We start from the raw sequence: 25,427 nt of genomic DNA, 5'->3' as shown, positions 1-25,427 counted from the left end.
TAATGCTTATTTTAATAAATTGAATCTGCTTCCCCCACCCCCCAATTTTGTCTGTCTAGGTGTGTGTGGAATTTGATGGGGAATCTTGGAGGAAAAGAAGATGGATAGAAGTCTACAGCCTTCTAAGGAGAGCATTTTTAGTAGAACATAACTTGGTTTTAGCTGAACGAAAGTCACCTGAAATTTCTGAACGAATTGTACAGTGGCCTGCAATAGTGAGTAAAACTTGGGCTTATTGAACTCCCGAGAAGAGGGCATTTTATCCGTTGTGGGTAAAACAAGGAATATGTAAACGTAATGCCAGAAAGTCAGAAAAGCTTCCAGGATCTCCTGCCAGCCCTTTTAAGAACTCTGCACTTCTGAGCGAGTCCCTTGACTTGTTGGACCTCATGTTCACTTGACAAATGGGGATGGAGGTAGTAGTGGGAATGTCTAGGTCAGAAGGCAGGAACTGGCAGTCATATGCAAACATATAGATCTGTTTGGTTTGGCCCTTGCAGTACTTTCAAAACATTTGAATTAATTGCCTACTTTAAAAAATGTGGAGAATACATCTAAAAATCTAGATTTCCATTGTCTCTTAAAAAATCTACAAGATAATGGCAACACTGGAGCCTTATGGCAGCAATAGGCTGGAGCCGAATAGTAGCTGTTGCCTTGCTCTCTGTAGGGTTTCCAGTCTTGATCTTATGATCTTTAAGGTTCCCTCTGGATTATTATATTTTTTGGCTTTAAAGATACTATAAGTTGGTATATGATTGTGTTATATCCACATTGCAAAGTGTGGTGCAATCAAAGAGAAGAGTGAGCGCTGTCTGGAGAGGGCACTTTAGTCTTTATAGCACTTGAGCTGGTGCTTCAAGGAGGGAAGGTTGGATCTGGATAGTTTGGAAAGGCCGGGAGAATGGTTGAAGGCTGATCAGATTGTGATCTGATTTTGCCATGAGTGAAAAGAGCTGCTATGGAGATTCTTGAGAGATGAGGGTTGTGGTTAAAGTTTTATTTTGCTCTTTGTATTTTTTTTTCCAGCTGTTTAGAACTGGTTAAAAACACAGGCCTGTCTCCCCAGAAAAGTGTGCATACAAACAGTTTTTGCATAAATTTTTGGGACACCATGAATCTGTGGACCCAGTCTTGAATATTAATAACTCCCAAATGTCTATCTGGTTTAAATTATTGGGTTTGAATAAAAATTGTATTATCTATGGCTGCATAAATAGTTGTTATGAGATAACTTGCAGTAAATAAAAAAAATTAGTGGCTTTATCACTTTCTCTGTGTGTGGAAAATTGCCAGTTCCTATTTTCAGAATTATGCTGACAGCAGTTATGATGCTAAAGTGTTTTCTTTTGTTTTAGATGTACAAACCTCTGTTGGACAAAGCTGGTTTGGGATCCATAACTTCTATTCGCTTTCTGGGAGATCAACAAAGAGTATTTCTTTCTAAAGACCTTTTGAAGCCTATACAGGTAAAACATAGAAACAGTAGTAAACCTTAGAAACAGAAATACGAACTCCTTTAACATGAGAAGTAAAGTACAATTGAACCTTAAATAGTGTGGGTATTATGGATACCTACTCCTTGCACAGTAAAACATCTACATATAACTTTGATTCACTCCAAACTCTACTAATAGCTTTACTGTTGACCATAAGCCTTGATAAACAGTTGGTTAACATATATTTTGTATATGTATTATATACTGTATTCTTACAATAAAATTAGATAAAAGAAAATGTTATTAAAATCATAAGCAGAATACATTTAGTATTCATTAAGTGGAAGTAGATCATTATAAAGGTTTTTGTCCTTGTCTTCGTGTTGAGTAGGCTTTCGGTCTTGCAATCTCAGGGGTGACAGAGGTGGAAGGAAATCTGTTTATAAGGGGGCCTGCACAGTCCACACCTGTGTTGTTCAGTGGCCAACTGTATATTGATGTTGATTGCTCTAATTTAAATACCTAACAGGAAACCCATCCCATCAGCAGTTAGGTGTTAGACATCATTCCTCAATGTTAGCTTTTGGGTTAGTGCTGTCCATTTACGGTTGAAAGGACAAGGGTATTATAGTTGATGGTGTGTGTGTATGGAAACACTTAGGTGATATGAAAATAATATTTAAAAGTAGACCATTGTTTGTATGCATATATGTGCATGCATACATAGACACTCATGCATACATATATACAAGCAATCCTCATTATTTGTAGATTCTATGTTTGTGAATTTACCTACTTGCTAAAATGTATTTGTAACCCCAAGTCAATACTTGTGGTGGTTCATGGTCATTCACCAGTACTTGCAGAGCTGCAAATAATTTGAGTTTCATGATGCAGGTTCCCACCTCCTAGCTAAGGTTAAATAAGGTGATGTTCCACCTTGTTTCACTTATGCTGTAAACAAGTGTGCTTTTTGCAGTCTATTTCGTGCTGCATTTTAGTGCTTTTTTGTTTTTTTGGTGATTTCACTGTTTAAAATGGCCCCCAAAAGCAGTGCTGAAGTGCCATGATGTGTCTTAAGAACAAAATACATGTGTTAGATAAGCTTCGTTCGTCTGAGTTATAGTGCTCTTGGCTGTGAATTCAAGGTTAGTGCATAAGCAGTATATATTAAATAAGATGTCTTTCAACAGAAACATATAAAACAAGATTATGTGTCAATTGGTTGATGAAAATGTGACCAGAGGCTTGAAGGAACCTACACCTGTATTTCCCCTAGGAGCAGTGGTTCAGTATTTGTTAATAAAACGTTTTTTGCAACTTGATAAAACATAACTACTGCAAATGATGGGAATAGACTGCACGCACGCACACAAACACACACACGTTGTAATAATATTCATCTTTTAGATATCATTTATAAAAGCTGAATAATAGATATTAAAGCTGAATAATCTTCTTTACCGCCTTCTGTTTTGTGACTTCATACCTGACTTGTTTCTTTGGGGTATAGAACTATGAAACCTATTTGCTAAAAGTAGTTTGGGGTCAGTGGTTATCAGGTTGCCGAGCCTGTATTGGGAAGCCCAAAGCACTGGCTTTTCCTCTGCTTGAGTCTCATCCATACTTTCATATCTGGAAAGTGAGTGAAAACAGGATTCATAATCTGAACTTTATTTTATAATGTTTAAGTAATGGAACCAGAGGAAGATGCTTTCACTTAGTTAATTTCAGACACAAGTTTTCTTATGTTATACCCATCTTGATATTTTTCCTGCCTTAAAAGGAAGACTTACTTGCTTGCAGGGATCAAATAACATACAGGGAGGTTGTGGATATTTTGCTTTACTGAGTGATAAAAGGAATTTTTTATTCTTAGTGCTGTTTTCTGAATTTACATCTTTCCTGTATTTAAGGTTTTCAATTAAGGTAGAACCCTAGTTTTGTTTCTTGGGATTGAAAAAGAAACATTTAAATTAGTAAGTTTATATTTGTTCTCGGGAAGAGGGGCTGTGAGCCATCAGTGTGAATGTTGTCATTAATACAATATTAATATATAATTAACTGGGAGAACTATAATGTGTGGTCTTGACTTTTAGTGATGTTGAGTTTTCAAAGTTTAGTACTTCAGAGAATTATCTTGTAGATATGGGTGATCACAGTAGGCTGTACGAAATTCCACGTTGGGGGATGTGATTACCCCAGTAGGATACTTGCTCTAGATAATGCACAGAGCACCTGAAAATCATTTGGCATGTGCAAAAATTGGAGTTGAAAGTTAGAATCCGTCTTTAGATTGAATTTTACTCAGTTATCTGTGGGTGAGAAAAAGATAAGGTATCTGGACAACTATCCTGTACTTTCGTTAAGCCCTAAAGTCTCCTAGGCAGCCTAATATTTTTCTACTTTATTGAAGCCCTTTGCGGCTCTTTCCGTTGATACGTACTTTCATCTTGTAGTAGGAATTGGAGAGTATAATTAAATTTTTTGAAATTGCATAAACAATACATGCATGAGAAAAAAAACAAAAACTAACCCATTCTGGTAACTAATGTTGATCTCTTATGGAGACCCTAGGTTTGTCTAATGTTACTTGGCAAAAGAAATACATTTTTCCAGCACAGCTTCTCTAACAGACTAGTTATCCTTCCCAGTGGGAAAAATGGATGACCCATTCTTGGTCACTATCCATTTCACAGTGGCAGAAAAGCATAAAGCCCTAATATTGGAAGGGCTTCTGTGTTTGGCACTGTTTTTTCTTTGCCCTGCTAGAATTCGGTTTGGCAGGTTATTCTTATTGACAGTTTCTGTATTACATTTATCATAACTGGGTGTGCACAGAAAGCCAGAAGACTGTGGAATAGTGCCAAGAATTGAGCTGCTGCCAAGAATTGAATGTTTCAGAACTGGCTTACTCTGACGCCTTAGGCTATTCATTCAGATTTTCTGTTTGTCCCCCCACCTCCCTTTTTGTAAAAAAGAATGCATTTGTAATACTAGTTAGGTTAAATGAATCTGTGTGAAATAAGTTGTTAAAAACAGCAGTTTCTTACCGGGAAGGGAGCTGAAGCTTGGTCAGCTTTAAGGGGCCTTAGAAAATAGGGTTTTGGCCTAGGTAACCAGGCCGAGATGTGGTTCAAGATTTTCCCTAAAATTGCCATCATGGGTGCATGCTTGCTCATCCGCAGGGTGGCCACTGGGCACAGCCATGGGTTTACTAATGGGAATATGGAAAAAAGGGCTGCCCATTATCAGTGGACTTTGGTGGAAAGAGATATGTGTACCTCTGGAGTTAATCTTTACAATGTGTCAAAAGGTTTGGAGAACATTGATTAAGGAAACATTTTTCTGATTGATGAATAAACTAACTCTCAGTTATGGTCATCTACCCCTGCTAGTAGGTTACACAGTGTATTATATAGTACATGCAGTGTGTTATATAAAATAAAAAAAAACCCCAGACAGTAATTGCAATGAATTGACCATATACATCTGTCTCTTGTGTGTCATATCTGTGTTTTTTGTCCCTTGGATTTGGATTGTGATTTCCCCATCCCCAGTATTTAGGATACAGAGTGTTTTTTACTTGGATTGACCAGCTGTTTGTTTGCTTACTTTTTTCCCATTGCCAAAGTTAGTCATGTTTAAAATTATGCTTTGAGCTCCTCTTAATATTTCTCATGCTTCTAGCTTGGGATGACTTTACTTCAGTCTGCCTTATAGCTGTGATCATTTGATGGTCTAGGACTTTTTGAGCCATCTGGTTTACTGGAATTGGAATGATTTGGGCTATCACATGGTTTGTTGACACTACTTTAACCCATTTGATTAACCAATTGAAATAGCCCACTGGAATTTAAATAACTCTTCTTATTCACTACCCTTAACATGTAATGATCTTTCATTTTTCAGGATGTAAACAGTCTTCGACTTTCTCTTACGGATAATCAGATTGTCAGTAAAGAATTTCAAGCTTTGATTGTGAAGCATTTAGATGAAAGCCATCTTTTAAAAGGTATACGCATTATCTAGTGGTGATAGTTCACGAGTTGACCAATAATTAGCTTGTGAGAAACTAGGGTTTAGCCTCTCATTCATTTGCTCATTGAAATTTCTTTTTTCTTTTTTTTTTTTTTGAGACAGTCTTGTTCCTAGGCTGGAGTGCCAGTGGTGCTGTCTTGGCTTACTGCAACCTCTGCCTTACAAGTAGCTAGGACTACAGGCATGCACCACCACACCCGGCTAGTTTTTGTATTTTTAGTAGAGACAAGGTTTCACTATTTCACCATGTTGGCCAGGCTAGTGTCAAACTCCTGGCCTTAAGTGATCTGCCTGCCAAGTGTGAGCCATCATGCCCGGCCATTTCTTACTTTTTTTCTAAAATAAATTTTTAAGAATTTTAAAATTTAAAATTCAAAAAATGTCTGTGTTGCTAAAACCTCTGAAATTTGGAAAGTTCAGGGATTATATGAAACTAACAGTAAAGTAGGGCCAGGCACAGTGGCTCAAGCCTGTGATCCCAGCACTTTGGGACATCCAAAGTGGGAGGATTGCTTGAGCCTAGGATAGGAGTTCAAGACCAGCTTGGGCAACACAGGGAGACACCGATCTCTACAAAACATTTTTTAAAAATTTAGCCCGGTGTGGTGGCATATGCCTGTAATTCCAGCTACTCAGGAGACTGAGGCAGGAGGATCACTTGAACCCAAGAGGTCAAGGCTAGTGATCCCTGATTACACTGCTACACTCCAGCCTGGGTGAGAGCAAGACCCTGTCTCAAAAAAAAAAAAAAAAAAAAGTAGGTATTTTTAAAGCTCAGCTATATTTTGATGTGGAATTTGATATGTTTTGAATATCAGCCATATAAAATGGATAAGGCATTAATTTGATACTCCTTACCTTCCCATTTATGTTACTGAGTTTCTACAATCATACATTTTTTTCTGTGTTTTTTAGATTATCAGACATAGTATTTCTGTTGGGGTTCCTGAATTTGATTCCTCTAAAACTACACAGGACAGTGAGTGAGGTCTTGATGAATTGTCTAATACTACTTTGGTCCGATACAAAATAAAAAGTTTAAATTTTCTCCTAGCTTTTCTGAAATGTCAGTCATCTTATGTTTGTAGTGATTCTTTTAATGTTTACTTTTGCATTTTTTTAAAAAAAGACTTAGGAAAAGATTGTCCTGGATGATGTTGCTATTGGGAGATAATGCAAATTGCTCTAAGATTTTTTTTTTTTTTTTTAAGGTGACAAAAACTTAGTTGGTTCAGAAGTAAAAATTTATAGCTTGGACCCGTCTACTCAGTGGTTTTCAGCAACCGTTGTAAATGGAAACCCAGCATCAAAAACTCTTCAAGTCAACTGTGAGGAGGTAAAGACAACAATAACTCTTTGTAAGATAACTCGACAAAGCATGATAACTATACAAAGCATTTATGATTTTCTAGGCACTAAATACCTTTATTATTTTATAAGGTAGAAATAATTAGTTGTTTTAAAAAGAAATTATTCATAAGAAGCGCCTATTGTTAGGTTAATGAACCTGATTTTCAGTATGTTCTTGAGCATTTTTTATTTTCCTGTATCTTTGTTTCATTTATTTTTAAGATTCCAGCACTGAAAATTGTTGATCCATCACTGATTCATGTTGAAGTTGTACATGATAACCTTGTGACATGTGGTAAGATACGTTATTAAAATCTTTCTTCTCCTTCCTCCTTTCCTCCGTTCTTCTCACATTAAGAGAAACAGGGAAGCCAACTTAACCTATTTTTAAATATTTTAGGTAATTCTGCAAGAATTGGAGCTGTAAAACGCAAGTCTTCTGAGAATAATGGAACCCTGGTTTCCAAACAAGCAAAATCTTGCTCTGAGGTAACCTTTATTTATGTCACTTGTGTAAAGCTTTCCTTAACTCTAACATTGCATGGTTAGTTTTTATTTTTTATTATTTATTTAATTATTTTTATTTTTTTAGAGATAGGATCTCACTCCGTCACCCAGACTGGAGTGCAGTGGTGCAACCAGAGCTTACTGCAGCCTTGAACTCCTGCCTCCATAGTAGCTGGGACTGCAGGCATGTGCTATGCATGACACCTGACTAATTTTTGTGTTTTTTGTAGAGACAGGGTCTTGGTATGTTGACCAGACTGGTCTTGAATTCCTGGGCTCAAGCGATCCTCCCACCTCAGCTTCCCAAACTGCTGAGATTACAGTCATGAGTGAGCTACTGCCCCTGGCTGCATGGCAAATTTTTTTAGTGTTATATTGCTGTCTGCTCTTCTTTGCTAGTTCCAGATCTTGGCCATAATTTCTACACTGAAGCAGATGGAGATAATATAAGTTTATGGTTCACTATTTTATGTAAAAAAGTTTCATTTTTTGGTATTTGCTGGAGATTCTCAATAGATTTGACAATTTCACCATGTGGAAGTGTTCTTAAAGGTAAATTGAGTTGTGTGTGTCAATGCCTGGCATGAAAAGAGGGAAGGAGCCTTAGAATTCTGAGTAGTTTGGGTGTTGAAATAGGACCCTCACCTTCTCAATAATAAGGAATTTAATTGGTCATTTATGATTGGGTAAACAAATGTATTTCAAGGAAAGTGATTGGTTTGCCATTACTAATTTCTGTCCAGAAAAGTATAGGCTTTTGTGAATGCTACTGTGGGTTTAGGTACCAGATTTAATTCTATTCTGAAATAGTTACCATTTGAACCGAGACTGTTTCTATTTTAGGTGAATTAAATCATTAGGACCTATTCCAATACAAATAACTTTTTGGCACCTTAGGAATCCAAATGCCTGAATGTCACATGGATAGTTTCCTGTGTTATAATTATCAAAAACTCCTTTATAGTGCTCTGCCCCAGGCTGGAGTTTAAAATTTAAAAACTGACCAAGGCCAGGAGAAATGGCATGGGGAGTGGGCCGGGAAGCCAATGAATAAATCTAGGTTTCTTGATTAAGGGCAGACTGAACTACAGCATCGACTAAGAACCAAAGCTAGCACTGTGCCACACAAACACTTGAGTCTATGTAGCTAGGATGGTTAATTGGCTTTCTTGAATCTTTCCTGTATACAAGCAACAGGAACTTTGATACTTCACCAAAAGCTTTGTAAACCAGTGTCTGAAGTCTCTGTCCTCCTTTGAAGGATATAGGCTTTGACCTCTTGAGTGGAGGCTCAGGTTGTTTAGGAAAGAATGAAGAGTTAATTATGGAATGAAGGTTAATTAATACCTTCATTTTTGCCTTAAAGTTTACAAGGTAATTTCAAGTACATCCATCCAAGAAACCACAGTTACTGTATTAAGTACTCACTGTGTGGTGGATACTTGGTCCTGGAAATTGAAAGGTATCTGGAGTTCCTGTCTCAGATTCCATAGGATAGTGAGGGAGACAGACTTCCAGGGGGCTCCCACAAGTGCAGGGGAAGTGCTCTGGGCAGGAGCTCTGCAGGTGCCTCAAGAAGCAGCCTGGGCAGAGCCTCTCAGACAGGGAGGACATGTCTTGTTTGGTGAAGGGCAAATGTTTCATTGTGGCTGGGGCACAGGAGGCATGGAAAAAGAGAAGCAGGGTCAGAGATAGGAAGTTTGGGTTTTATGCTGCAGATGAAGAAGGGATGTCTGGGGTGTTCAGGGGTTTTAAGTTCAGGAGATTGACTTAAGCTCTGTAGATGATGGGTGAGGGAAGGACATGAGAATAGAAATGAGGGCACTGATTAGGTTAGTTGTATTGCACATCATAAATAGGCTTGAGGTGAGGCAGTAGCTAAGCGGGTGGAGAGCTATTTAGGAGACAGCAGTAGTTGGATTTGGTGGAAGACTAGGTGTTAGGACTGAAAGAAGCACAGGAATCTAGCTAATGAAGTAGCTAGAACAAATGGAATGTCTACCTCAAAGAACATGACAGTTCTAGCTTAGGAAGCCCAAGTGACGTGGTTAGGCAATTATTTATGATACTATATAGTCTCCCAGTATAGAAAGGGGCTGAGCTGGTGAGGAATAGGGGTCCCTGGTCTAGAAGGGAACAGATAGTAAGGCTCTGGGTAATTAATGTGGCCAGGACTACACAGAGGATGTCAAGCTCAGAGACAATATTGTCAAGTAATCCATAGTATTAGAAGCTGAGAGATAAACAGGATATAATAATAATTTCTTTATGTCAGGTTTTAACATTAGAGAAATTGCTGGCAATCTAGAGTTAGAAGTAGTAAATATCAGTTTGGAGAAGTTGGTTGTATGTTGCCTGTCATGGGGAATGTGTCAGTGTAAATTGGGAGTATGATGAAAAGGAGAGCTGAGCTGTGAGACTTGCTGAGGAAGAAGGGTCGGGAATAGGAATGACGTATCCTGTTGGATGGTGGAGCGATCAATCTGGGGTGCAAGCAGAACTGAGGTCAGTGGGAACCTCCCTTGGGGGAAGGTGCCTTCAGAGTGTTGAGTGTGTCAGCAATGGGAAAGGTGTTTGAGCAAGTAAATTTCTAACCTTCAAGGAGGTACTTGTAAAATGTGGGCATATAGACATAATATATGATATGATCCTGTCTTCTTGACTCAAATTCTTACAAGGCCGGAAGCATTACTTTTTTATCTTTCTCAGCATGTTGCCCATACTATGTGTGCTATTGAGCTGATTGTTGGGCACATTAGAAGCTATTAAAAAAATAAGTCTGCACTTTAGCCTGGAGATAGTTTCTTAACTTCCGCATCTAAAATGATAAACTAAATTAAGTGTTTTAAAAATGTACATTGCAGCTCTTGAGCTCTATGCTAGTCATGTCATTCTAAAGGAAGTTGAAGGTGGATTTTTACCTGGGTTTCAGAAGTTTTTGAAAATATTTTTTTGATTATGAAGCTCATCTCATTTGAAAATTTTTGGTTAACCTGGAAAAGTATAGTAAAGAATAGAATCATCACTTGTAATCATACTTCTCAGAGACTCTCTGTTTACATTTTGAAATACTTCCTTTCTGTCTCTTTTCTCCCCCTTATTTATCACAGAGACCTGATTTTTTTTGTTAGTTTTTTAAAACTAAAAACCATACTCTTGTAGCCTCCTTGATTCCCTTGCAATGTATTATAATTATTATTCCATATCGGTAAATATCTTTCGTTCTGGGTGATTCTTGTAATCAGACGAGTTTTGGATACACTGGCCTGGCCTAGATTTCAAGAGGGCTGGAGAGATAAAGGGAGCAGTGGGGAAAGAAAGTTTTTGAAAATGTGTGAAAGGTGAGTACAGTAACGCACTCAGCACGATTCTTAACTGTGTTTGCACTTCCCAGATGTGTTGGACTGGCACTTTTAGGGTGGTCTTTAGAAGACAGGCATTTGGGAGTAGGTAGACTCTTGACTGTCTTGATGAATACTTTTGGTTAAGATAAACCTGTTTGCCAGTGATACCTGGCTCCTTGAAGGTCTTCTCTGCCTAGCAGACTATTCCTCAGAGTTACGACGTTGCCTGGTTAGTTGGGAAAGAGTCTGCTGAGGAATGTGAGCCGGCAGTGTCCTTTTTAGAATTCTATCATACACTCAATTATATTATCTCCGTCTGCTGGCAGGGAGGAACTATTGCCATGACTGGTATAGAAGACCTTCAGGGAAAACTCTTCAGGTAAGAAGAAACTTTGACCCTTTGTTGAGTCAGAGGCCAGTGCAGAGGTGCACTCGTGAATGTGGGTTTGGGAATTGGAGTCCTGTTCCTGTTGAGCTAAACCTTAGGAAAGTTGTGGAAGGAAATACTTGAGTTTCTTAAAGGAAAAACACGCTAAGTTGTGCTAATTCTAACACATGGTGGTGACAGAATTGAGAAAATTTTTGCAATGTTTTTCTGCTTTAAGACAGCTCATCTCTAACATTGATTTCAGTGCCAGGCACTATGGTAAAAGCACAGCCCTGTAAAATATACTTCATGGGAAGAAAGTGCTAGGAAGTGTTAGAGACTGAATTTCAAACCAAAGGCTAACACCAAAATCCAGTACTCTTCATCACTGTGCTGTTGCCACTGCTCTCCAAATCTTCTCCTTGGTGTGGTGAATCACCCTTGTAAAAATAGCAGAGTTCTTCTTTCTTCCCTCCTTCCCTCTGTTCCTCCATCCTTCCTTCCAACAAGTATTTATTGCATATTTAGTGTATGCTAGACTGATCTACAGTGGTGATCATCACTTCCTGTCACTTCAGGTAACTCATAAGACTTACTGATTTATAACTATATAGAAATGTTACGTGCTAACAGCATTCACTCATTCGTATGTTCATTCCACCAGTCTTATTTATTGAGCATCCACTGTATGTTTGGTTTTATGAGGTTATAACAGTGGGCACAAGAGCAGGGCGTCTGCCCATAAAGAGTGTGTGTCCCATTTTGAGGAGACTGACAATAAATAAGTGAAAGGTACTTTCATGGTGTGATAAGGGCTATGTAAGGTATAAACAGAAAAATGATAAAGAGTAAGGGACGGCTTTTGGGATGCTACTTCAGAAAGAGTAATCAGAAATTTTGAGAGGGTGACATATTAACAGACTTGTGGGTGAACAGAGAGAACCAACCAGCCACTGAAAACGATGTAGCCAGAGAGATAACAAGTACAAAGGCCCAGGCAAGAAAGGGCTTAGAACACTAGGAGATGAGAAAGGAAGCAAGTGTAGTCGGAGTACTGTGAGCAAGGGGGTCAGTGAAAGAGATGGGGGGAGGAGGAGCAGGAGTGAGTAGGAGACTGGACCACATGGGATTCTTGTAGGCAGTGGACTGCCATGATCTTATTTGATTTATGTTTTACAGAGATTGCTCTGTGGTAGAAGAGATTTTGGGTAGGATGCAGAGGATTCAACAAGAATGGAAGGAAGGTTGGTTAGGAGATATGTAGCTTAGGGGAAAGATGGTAGTAGTAGTGACATGGAAAGAAATGGGTAGATTCAATACATACTTTGCAGATAGAGGCAAGATTTATTGGTTTATTGATTACATATGGGAAATTAGATAGAGGGTTTTTTTTTAACTTGAGCGGCTTGATTTTATACAGAGTAAAAATTTATGCTTAGGTTTATAATCCAAATTTCTTAAGTATGTTGCTCTTGGGAGAGTAAGGAAAGGTATTAGTGCATCAATTCTAAACATATTCAGAATAAAGAAGGTGACCAATATGAGGAAAGATAATTGGTAAAATTGAGCCTTGAATAAGCATTTCAAAATGATTTGGCATTAAGCTTTGGGAGATTAACCTCAGATTAACAGGGAATTATAAACTATTATAAGCAAAAGGGACTTTATTTAACTAATTTCCTCATTTAAAGGATTAGGAAACTCAAAAAACACCCAAAACCAACCATAACACCTTCTGGAGAACATTAAGGTACTATTTAACCAAAATTGAGTTGACTGAAATAGTGTAATATATGATCAGATAATTTAGTGCCTAAAAATAGTTGAAACTATGCCAAAACTTTGCCAGTGATTAAATTCTTATTTTTCAGATATATCTGTTTAGTATGTGCTAGCTAGTCTTTTCAAGGCTGTCAAGTAAATTTCTGAGAAAAGCATTCGTGAGTAGAGTACATATAAATATATTCAAAATTGTCAGGTTTTAAAAACCTGCTGGCATAATCAATAGCTTACCAACCAAAAAAAGTCCAGGACCAGATGGGTTCACAGCTGAATTCTACCAGAGGTACAAGGAGGAGCTGGTACCATTCCTTCTGAAACTATTCCGTTCAATAGAAAAAGAGGGAATCCTCCCTAACTCATTTTATGAGGCCAGCATCATCCTGATACCAAAGCCTGGCAGAGACACAACAAAAAAAGAGAATTTTAGACCAATATCCTTGATGAACATTGATGCAAAAATCCTCAATAAAATACTGGCAAACAGAATCCAGCAGCACATCAAAAAGCTTATCCACCATGATCAAGTGGGCTTCATCCCTGGGATGCAAGGCTGGTTCAATATACGCAAATCAATAAATGTAATCCAGCATATAAACAGAACCAAAGACAAAAACCACATGATTATCTCAATAGATGCAGAAAAGGCCTTTGACAAAATTCAACAACCCTTCATGCTAAAAACTCTCAATAAATTAGGAATTGATGGGACGTATCTCAAAATAATAAGAGCTATTTATGACAAACCCACAGCCAATATCATACTGAATGGGCAAAAACTGGAAGCATTCCCTTTGAAAACTGGCACAAGACAGGGATGCCCTCTCTCACCACTTCTATTCAACATAGTGTTGGAAGTTCTGGCCAGGGCAATTAGGCAGGAGAAGGAAATCAAGGTTATTCAATTAGGAAAAGAGGAAGTCAAATTGTCCCTGTTTGCAGATGACATGATAGTATATCTAGAAAACCCCATTGTCTCAGCCCAAAATCTCCTTAAGCTGATAAGCAACTTCAGCAAAGTCTCAGGATACAAAATCAATGTGCAAAAATCACAAGCATTCTTATACATCAATAACAGACAAACAGAGAGCCAAATCATGAGTGAACTCCCATTCACAATTGCTTCAAAGAGAATAAAATACCTAGGAATCCAACTTACAAGGGATGTGAAAGACCTCTTCAAAGAGAACTACAAACCACTGCTCCAGGAAATAAAAGAGGATACAAACAAATGGAAGAACATTCCATGCTCATGGGTAGGAAGAATCAATATCATGAAAATGGCCATCCTTCCCAAGGTAATTTACAGATTCAATGCCATCCCCATCAAGCTACCAATGACTTTCTTCACAGAATTGGAAAAAACTACTTTAAAGTTCATATGGAACGAAAAAAGAGCCCGCATTGCCAAGTCAATCCTAAGCCAAAAGAACAAAGCTGGAGGCATCACACTACCTGACTTCAAACTATACTACAAGGCTACAGTAACCAAAACAGCATGGTACTGGTACCAAAACAGAGATATAGATCAATGGAACAGAACAGAGCCCTCAGAAATAATGCCACATATCTACAAGTATCTGATCTTTGACAAACCTGACAAAAACAAGAAATGGGGAAAGGATTCCCTATTTAATAAATGGTGCTGGGAAAACTGGCTAGCCATATATAGAAAGCTGAAACTGGATCCCTTCCTTACACCTTATACAAAAATCAATTCAAGATGGATTAAAGACTTACATGTTAGACCTAAAACCATAAAAACCCTAGAAGAAAACCTAGGCATTACCATTCAGGACATAGGCATGGGCAAGGACTTCATGTCTAAAACACAAAAAGCAATGGCAACAAAAGCCAAAATTGACAAATGGGATCTAATTAAACTAAAGAGCTTCTGCACAGCAAAGGAAACTACCATCAGAGTGAACAGGCAACCTACAAAATGGGAGAAAATTTTCGCAACCTACTCATCTGACAAAGGGCTAATATCCAGAATCTACAATGAACTCAAACAAATTTACAAGAAAAAAACAAACAACCCCATCAAAAAGTGGGCAAAGGACATGAACAGACACTTCTCAAAAGAAGACATTTATGCAGCCAAAAAACACATGAAAAAATGCTCATCATCACTGGCCATCAGAGAAATGCAAATCAAAATCACAATGAGATACCATCTCACACCAGTTAGAATGGCAATCATTAAAAAGTCAGGAAACAACAGGTGCTGGAGAGGATGTGGAGAAATAGGAACACTTTTACACTGTTGGTGGGACTGTAAACTAGTTCAACCCTTGTGGAAGTCAGTGTGGCGATTCCTCAGGGATCTAGAACTAGAAATTCCGTTCGACCCAGCCATCCCATTACTGGGTATATACCCAAAGGACTATAAATCATGCTGCTATAAAGACACATGCACACGTATGTTTATTGCCGCATTATTCACAATAGCAAAGACTTGGAACCAACCCAAATGTCCAACAATGATAGACTGGATTAAGAAAATGTGGCACATATACACCATGGAATACTATGCAGCCATAAAAAATGATGAGTTCATGTCCTTTGTAGGGACATGGATGAAATTGGAAATCATCATTCTCAGTAAACTATCGCAAGAACAAAAAACCAAACACCACATATTCTCCCTCATAGGTGGGAATTGAACAATGAGAACACATGGACACAGGAAGGGGAACATCACACTTTGGGGACTGTTGTGGGGTGGGGGGAGGGGGGAGGGATAGCATTGGGAGATATACCTAATGCTAGATGACGAGTTGGTGGGTGCAGCACACCAGCATGGCACATGTATACATATGTAACTTACCTGCACATTGTGCACATGTACCATAAAACCTAAAGTATAATAATAATAATAATAATAATAAAGAAAAAAAAAAGATTCTTATAACATTAAAAAAAAAAAAATAAATAAAAAAAAAATAAAAACCTGCTGGCCAGGCACAGTGGCTCATGCCTGTAATCCCAGCACTTTAGGAGGCCAAGGCAGGCAGATCACTTGAGGCCAAGAGTTGGACACCAGCCTTAACGTAGCAAAATCCTGTCTCTACTAAAAATATGAAAAATTAGCCGATCATGGTGGTGCATGCCTGTAATCCCAGCTACTCGGGAGGCTGAGCCATGAGAATTGCTAGAACCCTGGAGGCAGAGGTTGCAGTGAACCAAGATGGCGCCACTGCACTCTAGCCTGGGTGATAATAGCGAGACTGTCTCAAAAACAAAAAACAAAACAGAAAACCTATTAGTGGAAGTTGTAATCAAACTTTAGAAGTTAATAACTAGAAGATGAAGAAACTTTGGAGATTCTTCAAGTTTAGATTTGGTGGTAAGGCAAGATGATTGAGAAAGGTATATGACTTAAAAATTTAAGCACATGTGAGGAGCCTGGTGAAATGGGTGAATTGGTTTCACCTGGTTCAGCCTTAGACTAGTTGTCTTGAGTTTCTCCTTTCTTTTTTCATAGTGGGAAGTTTATTTTTGTGAATGGTATAAACTGTTAAGAAGTGGATTCAATACTTACATTTTTGTGAAGATAAAATTACCTGAAAAGGGAACGGGGACAGGTGTCCCAACTTTGCCCACAGGCCTGTCATAACTTGATACGTTTTGCAGCTTGGGATGACTTGTGACTTGATGAGCCACATAAGAGCAAGAACTGTCCTCAACTTTTATTGCATTGCAAAGGCTTATCTGGGTACCAAATAGGCATCACTGCCTACAAGAGTCCTATGTGGTCTAGTCTCCTGCCAAACTATGCAGTAAGTGTGTGGTGGGCACTCAAGTCATGCCACAGTGAATGCATGTGAAGCTGCCACCATTTAAAACTGTCACTTAAAAGTTCACCTCTGCGTTGCATTATTAAAGTAATTGCCACCTGACTGTTTTCCTGGCACAATGGTTCAGAGGTCTGAAAAAGATAAGCTTGTGATCCTTTGTAGGAAGACATAAGTTTTGTGAAAAGCTGGAGTGATTTATTTACAGTCTTAAAGCCCTTAATTGGATAGTTTATCACTTGTTTCACTTTCCTGTTTCTTTTTATTTGGCAATGGTATTATGCTTGTTTAGTATTAAGGAAATGATCTTGTTTGGTAGCATTTTATTATTTCCTAACTAGGGACTTCCTTTTAATATCTGTTGGTTTGGTATCTTCTAGGCCTCTCCCAGTATGTGTCCTGTGCAGTCTGTACCTACAACAGTTTTTAAGGAGATACTGCTTGGCTGTACTGCAGCAACTCCACCTAGTAAGGACCCAAGACAGCAAAGTACTCCCCAGGCTGCCAACTCTCCACCTAACCTTGGAGCAAGAATTCCTCAAGGGTGAGTAGTGATTTGTTAAAGATGTTTAATTATAATAATAAAAAATTATTTTAGTCATGGCTCATTGTTTTTATCCCTGGTTGTCCAGGGAGGTTTTTCATTAGAGTTTCCAAGAAAAGATGGATAGATGCTTTTGAAGGTGAAAAGTATAGAAGGCACACAGAGCAACATGGAAAATGGTATAGAAGTGAAAGGGGGCATGAGAAAAGAGACTGTCTTGATACAGTGAGAATGATCAATTGAAATAGTACAGACATTTGTAAAACAGGTGTCTTCTTTTAAGGAAAAGGGAACAGGTTGGTTGTACATGGAAGACTGAGGTCAGTGGGAGTGTGAAGAAACAGTGAGACATGGTTACAGTGAGAGATTCTCCGTAGCCTCGACATGAGTTGACCCAAGTATAGTTGAGAAATGTGGCAGTAGAGCGGATTCTAAGAATAATAGAAATGAGGAAGCAATAGCTGTAGGTGGTAACTTACTAACTTGTAGAGGAAGAAAACGAGTACGAAATGTAAAGTTTCACTAGAAAGTTAAAGTAGGTACAAGGTTGACAGAGCAAGTAGTTTTAAGGGAAGAATCTCTTCTGGGAAGTGGTGGTGGCCTGCGTAGGCAGGCAGTTGATACAGACTTAAGATATAGGTCAGAGAGACTGTGGTATAGGAAAGTAGGTTTGGAAGGTGGGAAAGTGGCTGAGCACACTGGTTCACTGGGAAAAAGTAGTTAGTCTGGGATAGAGCTTGGAGGATGGCCATGTGGCAGTCAGACAGGAGGAGGAGCAGTCTTCAAAATAGAAAGGGAGGGAATATTAGGAAGTTCGGTGATATCCAAGGAAAGATTTTTCATCTGAGTGTTTAAATGAAAAATTCTTCTCCAGGGTGAAGTCCTTTGGTAGAGGCAGGAACAAAAAGGTATAATAGAAAAAAAGGACTTCGCATTTTTCTGGAGAAAGAACTCTAGGATGCTAAGAAACAAAAGTTCTTCAAGGCTATCCCTAGTAAGATGTACAGGGAAAATACCAAATCGTTCTGTGAATAACCAAGTAATCAGTCAGCTATTCTATTTGCTATGTGTCCTGATCACTGAACAAACAAGAATGAAATTATTCCCTGTTAGGGCTGGTTACATGTTGCTCATAGCAGAAAAGGGTTTTGTGCTGCTGCCAGTTTGTTAGTTTTTTTTTGGTTTTTGAGGTTTCTTAGAGACAGGATCTTGCTGTGTTGCCCAGGCAGGAGTGCAGTTGCAGTGGTACAGTCAAAGCTTACTGCAGCTTTGAACTCCTGGGCTCAATTGATCCTCTTGCCTCAGCCTCCCAAGTAGCTGGGACTACAGGCATGTGCCACCACACCAGGCTAATTTTTAATTTTTTTGTAGAGATGGGGGACTTGCTATTTTGCCCAGTCTGGTCATGAACTCCTGGCCTCAAGCAGTCCTCTCATCTTGGCCTCCCAGAATCGTGGAATTACAGGTGTGAGCCATTGTGCCTTGCCCATTGTTAGTTTTTAATTAGATTTTGTGTGAATATCTTTGAAGGGATTTCTAACATTTTTATATACATACGTATTTTATAATTTTTATCTTGACACATTGACCTTTACTAGAGGTTCAATTTTTGACTCTTGGCAAGTAGCAAGAATGGAGTTTTATCTTTGAAATTCAAACATAATCTTCATTATAGAAGAAAGAGTTTTAGCAGAGGTTTCTCTGAAATTTACAAAAAAAAAAAAAGGAGAAAGAAAACTTTCAGAATTGTCCCTACACAGACTTCTGGTTTTGATACTTATAAACCACAGAGCTGCTTATCTGCTGAGTATATTCTTTGGTTTCATACAATATTTTGTTTCGAGGGAAAGCTAAGGTTCTTTGTGCTGTGAGAAGTAGAACTAACGTAAGAAGTTAAACATTTCTGAGAACATGCAGGCATAATTTAGGGTTGTATTTTTCTGAGTGTTTATGATATTTTTGCAGAACCATTGACTGATGACTTTTAACTCTAGCTCACAGAAATCTACCCTAAATTCTGTAACATATAAGAAATTTTCTTTTTTCTTTCATACTCATTACCTTAGGGAACCAAACAGTTTGGGGAAGATAATGGAGAGATAAAAAGAGGCCTGGATGCTAGCTTTCTATATTATATTTTTCAGATGTCATAAACAGAGTTTACCAGAGGAAATTTCTTCCTGTCTAAATACAAAGTCTGAAGCTTTGAGAACAAAACCAGATGTCTGCAAAGTAGGGTTGCTCTCAAAGTCCTCTCAGATTGGAACTGGAGACTTGAAAATTCTGAGTGAGCCAAAAGGCAGCTGTACTCAGCCTAAGACAAACACTGATCAGGAAAACAGATTGGAGTCTGTTCCACAAGCATTGACTGGCCTTCCTAAGGAGTGCTTACCTACAAAGGCTTCTTCTAAGGCAGAATTGGAAATTGCCAATCCTCCGGAACTGCAGAAGCACCTAGAACATGCACCTTCCCCATCGGATGTTTCAAATGCACCAGAAGTGAAAGCAGGTGTCAATAGTGATAGCCCTAATAACTGTTCAGGGAAAAAGGTAGAACCTTCAGCTTTAGCTTGCCGATCACAGAATTTAAAGGAATCTTCAGTGAAAGTAGATAATGAAAGCTGTTGTACAAGAAGCAACAATAAAATCCAGAATGGTGAGTGTTTCTCAATATCTTTATTGGTAGAAGGTAAGAAATGGTAGCTATATATATCTCTTTCTGGTCCTATGAGAAACTATGTGAAAATGACTTTGTAGAAATAGTTTATACAGTCAGAAAAGTTGAAAGAAGGTATAATTCCCAAATCTTAGAAACAATTACTGTTAATATTTTGGTGTACCTGGTTTCATGTATATAGAAATACAGATAAACTGTATTACACAAATGGGTTCATGCCAACAATTTTACCATGTGAATTAGTGTAGGTGTCCATTAGTATTTTAAAGCAAGGATTCCATTATGTTCATTTACCATAGGATTTAACTGGTTCCTATTAGGTGGGTAATTAGGTGGTTCCCAATTTTTAGGTTAAGAAAATTTTGAAACAAAATCTAAAGTAATCTGGTGGTTACTTTATTTCAGCTTGTCACTGATCTTTCTGTAACATCCAGGTTGGAGTAGAAGAGGTGATCTGTGATAGGTAGCTGAGATTTGAAATTTTAGAAAAGATGCAGAATTGTATCATTTCTGGAAAAAAGACTTGGGTTAAAGATGTTAAGGATAGGGCTGAAATACCAGGAAGAGTCTCTTTGCTTAAGGGGAGGTCCTGCTGCACCCACAATTTAAAACTACTCTTCTTATGGGGAAAATGGTACGTTGTACTTGATGCTACTTATATGAAGTTGGAGGATGCATTATAATGGTGGTAGTTATCAGAAGCTCTGTTACTAGAGTTAGAAGAACATGTCAAAAGGTTTAGAGCTATTAGAATTTAAAGATGCCTTTTGATCACTGTTAGCTATGTGGGAAATTGGTATGGATTTTGTTAATGTTTTAGGCTGGGCATAGTAGCTAACACCTGTAATCCTAATACTTTGGGAGGCCACTGTGGGAGGATTGCTTCAGACCAGGAATTTGAGACCAGCCTGGGCAACATAGTGAGACCCCATCTCCACAAAAAATTTTTTTAAAAATCAGCCGGGCATGGTGGTGCACACCTGTTATTCCTAGCTACTGGGGAAGCTGAGGCAGGGGGGTTGCTTGACCTCAGGAGTTGGAGGCTGCAGTGAGTTATGATTGTACCACTGTACTCTAGCCTGGGCGACAGAGTGAGAGCTTGGCTCAAAAAACGAACAAACGAAAACAACATACGAAAACAATCTATTTATTTGGATCAGTAAAAATGAATATATCTACACTACCTTTTTAACTGCAGGCCTCTGTGAAATTAGAGGGCAAGATGGCTAGATTTGACTTGCAAATCTTTTTAGTATAGCATTGGAAGAATAGAAAGAACTTTCTTTGCCTAGCAATACTTCTAACCTAGCTTCTTCATTGAGGTTTAAGTTAATATAGCTGTTAATTTGCATAAAATTAATTGCATAAGATTATCCTGTTCTCAGAAATTATGTAACACTCAAAAGAAAGTACATATTCATAACCATATCTTTGTTCTATTTATTCTTTTTGAATCATCAGCTCTCACACACAGCTAGTTTTTGAAGCAAATTACTTTAATATTATGTGAAGAAACAGTAAAGATTCTAGTGCAATAAGCACATGATAGATACACAAGTGAGTTACGGAGTCCAGCTTTGTCTCATTTAATATATTATGCAGCTATTCCCCATCTAATGGATTTTAAAAGAAGTGAAAAACCTACTTACATCCTGGACTAGAACATCCTGCTATCTACTGTGACTTTTTTATTTGGTTGAGGTGTGAGAGTGTGATCAGAAGCCTACGGGACTTCTGAGCTGTGTCCACTAGTACTGCATGTTAGTACAGAAGGCTTGGAAAACTTTTCTGCTCCTTTTTCCACTTTGGGTCTAGAAAACAAAAGCAAACTGGAGTCAAACAGCTGCCTTTTTTTCTGTTCAGATAGATACGTGGCTCCTCAGAAGTGGGCATTGCATTTTTCTCTTGACTTGGCTTTGAATTCAGAAAATCACTGATGGTAGCACCTGTTGCTCTCCTCAGTAAAGAGCTAGATTTAGACAGTTGAACTTTCTTGTTTCTAGATATTTCCTCATGTGAGCCAGGATAGAACAGATAAGATAACCTTCTTGCCTGTGATCCGTGGAAGCCTGGCTCAACTCAAAGGATGTCTTTCAATATCTGAGTAATTAAAATTACATCCTTGAACTACTAATCTCTTTATTTTCTCTCCTTTCTTACTTTACCTTCTCTTTCGCTATAACTGAGTAGGAGTGTTTAAGGGATCAAGGACTGACAGCATCATGTAGAAATTTACATGTGGTCTAGTCCTGCTTTAAAAGAGAGGTAAGATTAGATCACCTCTAAGGTAATTATTCAAGATGTTTACTTTGTTTAAAACCTTCTTTGGTTTGGGATCTTCCAATTTTCTCCAAGACTGACCTCTCCCACCCTTCTTTCAACTAGTTCCCCAGAAGCTGTTGGTTTTTGACTTTTGTTTGTTTGCCTAAAAACCCACTTCCCTCTTCTCAGCTCTCTTGGACCCTAAGAAAAGGTCTTCTCTGTTCTCTATGAAATATTCCTTAAGGCTCTTGACATACAAATGGATTCCTTACTTTATTTTCTCTGACACGGTGATTGCTCTTTCCTGATACATGTCTACCTTGTCTTTAGAAACCATGTTAACATTTCAAATTCTCCAGCCCATTACAAGTTAAAACATAAAATCTGCATTTACTTAGAATGATAATCCTGTATGTAGTCAGTGCTCTTAATCCTGCATGGACCACATGTGTGAAAGAAGTGGAAGACATGTCAGGAGTCGAGTGACAGGCATTTAGAAGATGCTCTAACTCCATAGACCCAGGGGCTACGTAGGAAAGCGATTTGTTTATTGTTATTTTTAGAATGGTTAGCTTTTGCGTTGTACTATTAAAAACACACCTTAAACCAGTCTTTTTTGAATTTGGAAAGTGACAGAATGGCCGTCCACTAAGTCAGGCCTCTGCGGAAGTGAACCTCAAGAGAGTTTGAATTAAATATCTGATTTGAAAACGTCCTAAAATGTAGGGTTGTGAATAGAAGTATACATTAACTTTGAATTGTGAGTCTGGCTGTTTAATTTGGGGTTTTATGTTGCCAAGTGGATTCAGCAAATAAGAATTGTTTTATAAAGAAAGTAAAACTTTCCCAGTTATTCTGATAGTTGTCTTCTGTTGAGCCATTTTTAGAAATTACAGTTGAACCAGGAATTGAGAAGGGAGTTCTCTTTAAGGGAATATTGGGTTTTTGAAAAGAATTCAGTCACATATGAATGTGATTTTTAAAAATTTGAGGTCCTGTCTCCTTAATCTTTTGTTTTCCTAGCCCCATCCAGGAAGTCGGTTTTGACAGACCCAGCTAAACTCAAAAAGCTGCAACAGAGTGGCGAGGCCTTCGTACAGGATGATTCTTGTGTGAACATCGTGGCACAGTTGCCTAAGTGCCGAGAGTGTCGCTTGGACAGTCTCCGCAAGGATAAGGAGCAACAGAAGGACTCACCTGTGTTTTGCCGCTTCTTTCACTTCAGGAGGTGAGGCATTTTGGGAAAAGTTCAGATAATCTGGGCATACTTGTTATGCTAGATCATCTGGCATACTTTTGTTACGCTTTTATCAACAGTAAATCTAGAAGTAAAAAGGTGCTAGATGTTGCATTTATAATCTCTAGGTTGGAGAATCTAGATCTTATTGCATGTTACTTTTCATTCTTATTTTTGATTTTTTTAAAAGTAACAGCTTAAAAATATAAACTTCTATTTCAAAAAGTAAGTCATTATAGAAAAATGTTGAAGGTTCTGAAAAACCACTACAAGTAACTACCGTTAACTTTTCAGTGCATTGTATGATCATAAAATGTATACCTAGTTGGTATATTGCACACCCTGTTTTGAATCTTACTTTCCCATTACATAGTAGGAACCTCTTGATCATAACCTTTTTCTTTAAATACTTTTGAATTTCTGTGTAAGAGCACATTGTAGTAATGTTTGATAATTTATTTCACCAATTCCCTTGTTGGTATTAAGATTATTTTGTATTTTTTGTGACTGGAAATAATGCAGAAATGATCTTCTTGTCCATGTCCCTGATTATTTGCTTTGGGAGGATTACTAGAAGTGGCATTTCTGGGTCAGAAGGTGTGTGTGTTTTAAGGCTTTGATACACCTGTTCTGCCAAGTTCTCCTCCAGGAAGGTCGCACCTGTGTCCTTGACCACTGCAGGGATTGAGCATGCTCCCGTGGTCTCTGTGCCATTGCCAGCAGGGAGAGGCTTATCTTTAAAAAGTCTTTTCCAATTTTATAGGCAAAATTTTCATATATATATATATATTTTTTTTTTCAAAATCATTTTCTTTAAATTCTTCTGTCCTGAGTGAAGAAAAAAGCAGCCCTTTTTTGTTCATATAGAAATGAACAGTGTTGGTATAGTTGAACTTGAGATATAATTCACTTTCTCAGAAATCTAGGTACTTTCAGGTTGGACTAACTCTAATCATACACAGAAGAGTTGATTTCAATTTCTTCCTATTCTCCTCCTCCCTTTTCGTTTTATCTAAGTTAAAAGATTGCTGATGAGCGAATTAAATGCACAGGGAATTTAGATCATTATATCTGTGCTTGTAACTTTCAGATTCAGGCTTATTTGACGAAGTAAGAGTTTTTTAGGTACTAGTTTGCCCCATTCATCCCTTTGTAAATTGCAAAAGCACATCATAAAGCATGGGGGTAGCATTTAGAGCTGTAATACTGTTAACGTGTGTTAACATATGCATATATTAATATATTCTGAATAACGCCTGGCCCAGAATAAGCTGTCAGTAGAGGGTAACTCTGTTTCCCTTCCTCTCGAGAATTTTCTTCTTAAACAGTGTATTACAATGCATATTCATTTGTATGTGTATGTATTTTGAAGACACTGAAATGGTTATGCTTTGTACAGGTCTTTGTGTTTCTATTCACTTGATTTCATGTAGTTATGGCTCCTCTGCTATGAAAAGTATAACTAGATTGGATGAGAGAGTGGTTTAAGTTGCAAAGGCATTTTAGGGAAGGGATAATTTTTTTTTCTTTCTTTTGTTCTTTGTAATATGATTAGAGCTTTTTTTTTTTTAACCCACTATATTTTTGTAAATCTAGAAGTCATTGACTTTATGACTTAGCTTTTTTTTCATTTCTGACTTCTTTAAAGGGGAAAGTACCTTTGCCTAATGCTGCATAGTAGAAGCCAGTGTAGTAGAAACTAGAAAAAACTCATATCTTGGTAAAAGAATATCATAATTTAACTTTTTTCCTGATGTTTAGAGTGAAGATTGAGGCTGTCATTAGCCTCCTCATCAAGTTTGTATCTCATTAAATTCTTCTGCAAATAAAATAGGAATAGGGGTAGGGTCTCAGTGGTAAGGCTCAGCTGCTAGGTCCTATTGCCATTACCTCCCACTTTGAAATGCTTTCAAATTTAATTTTTTGTGTTATGACTATCTCTAATTTGGACCGTCTTAAAAAATTAAAAACTTGCATCTCTCATTTGGACTGCTTGAAATAATTTGCATATGTTAGGTAACAGTGTCTTGTCCTTCCAGTTTATTCTACACTCTTTTGGACAAATGGTTTTTCTAAAACACAA

General features: G+C 38.0%; 1 protein-coding gene across 1 annotated transcript in view; it reads left to right on the top strand.

The window, feature by feature from the left end:
- The window catches only part of KDM3A (lysine demethylase 3A), a 53,732-nt gene that overhangs the window by 8,276 nt on the left and 20,029 nt on the right, over positions 1-25,427 (top strand). The window contains exons 3-11 of the mRNA XM_054475770.2: positions 60-215; positions 1,359-1,469; positions 5,352-5,454; positions 6,692-6,816; positions 7,053-7,125; positions 7,231-7,319; positions 17,005-17,168; positions 19,313-19,824; positions 23,131-23,335. Coding sequence (XP_054331745.1) covers positions 60-215; positions 1,359-1,469; positions 5,352-5,454; positions 6,692-6,816; positions 7,053-7,125; positions 7,231-7,319; positions 17,005-17,168; positions 19,313-19,824; positions 23,131-23,335 — 1,538 coding nt within the window. The remainder of the gene's footprint in view (positions 1-59; positions 216-1,358; positions 1,470-5,351; positions 5,455-6,691; positions 6,817-7,052; positions 7,126-7,230; positions 7,320-17,004; positions 17,169-19,312; positions 19,825-23,130; positions 23,336-25,427) is intronic.

The sequence above is a fragment of the Pongo pygmaeus genome, chromosome 12, assembly GCF_028885625.2.
Source record: "Pongo pygmaeus isolate AG05252 chromosome 12, NHGRI_mPonPyg2-v2.0_pri, whole genome shotgun sequence".
NCBI classification, from domain to species: domain Eukaryota; kingdom Metazoa; phylum Chordata; class Mammalia; order Primates; family Hominidae; genus Pongo; species Pongo pygmaeus.
Note: the sequence above shows the minus strand (reverse complement) of the source record. Positions and strands in the feature narration are given on the sequence as shown.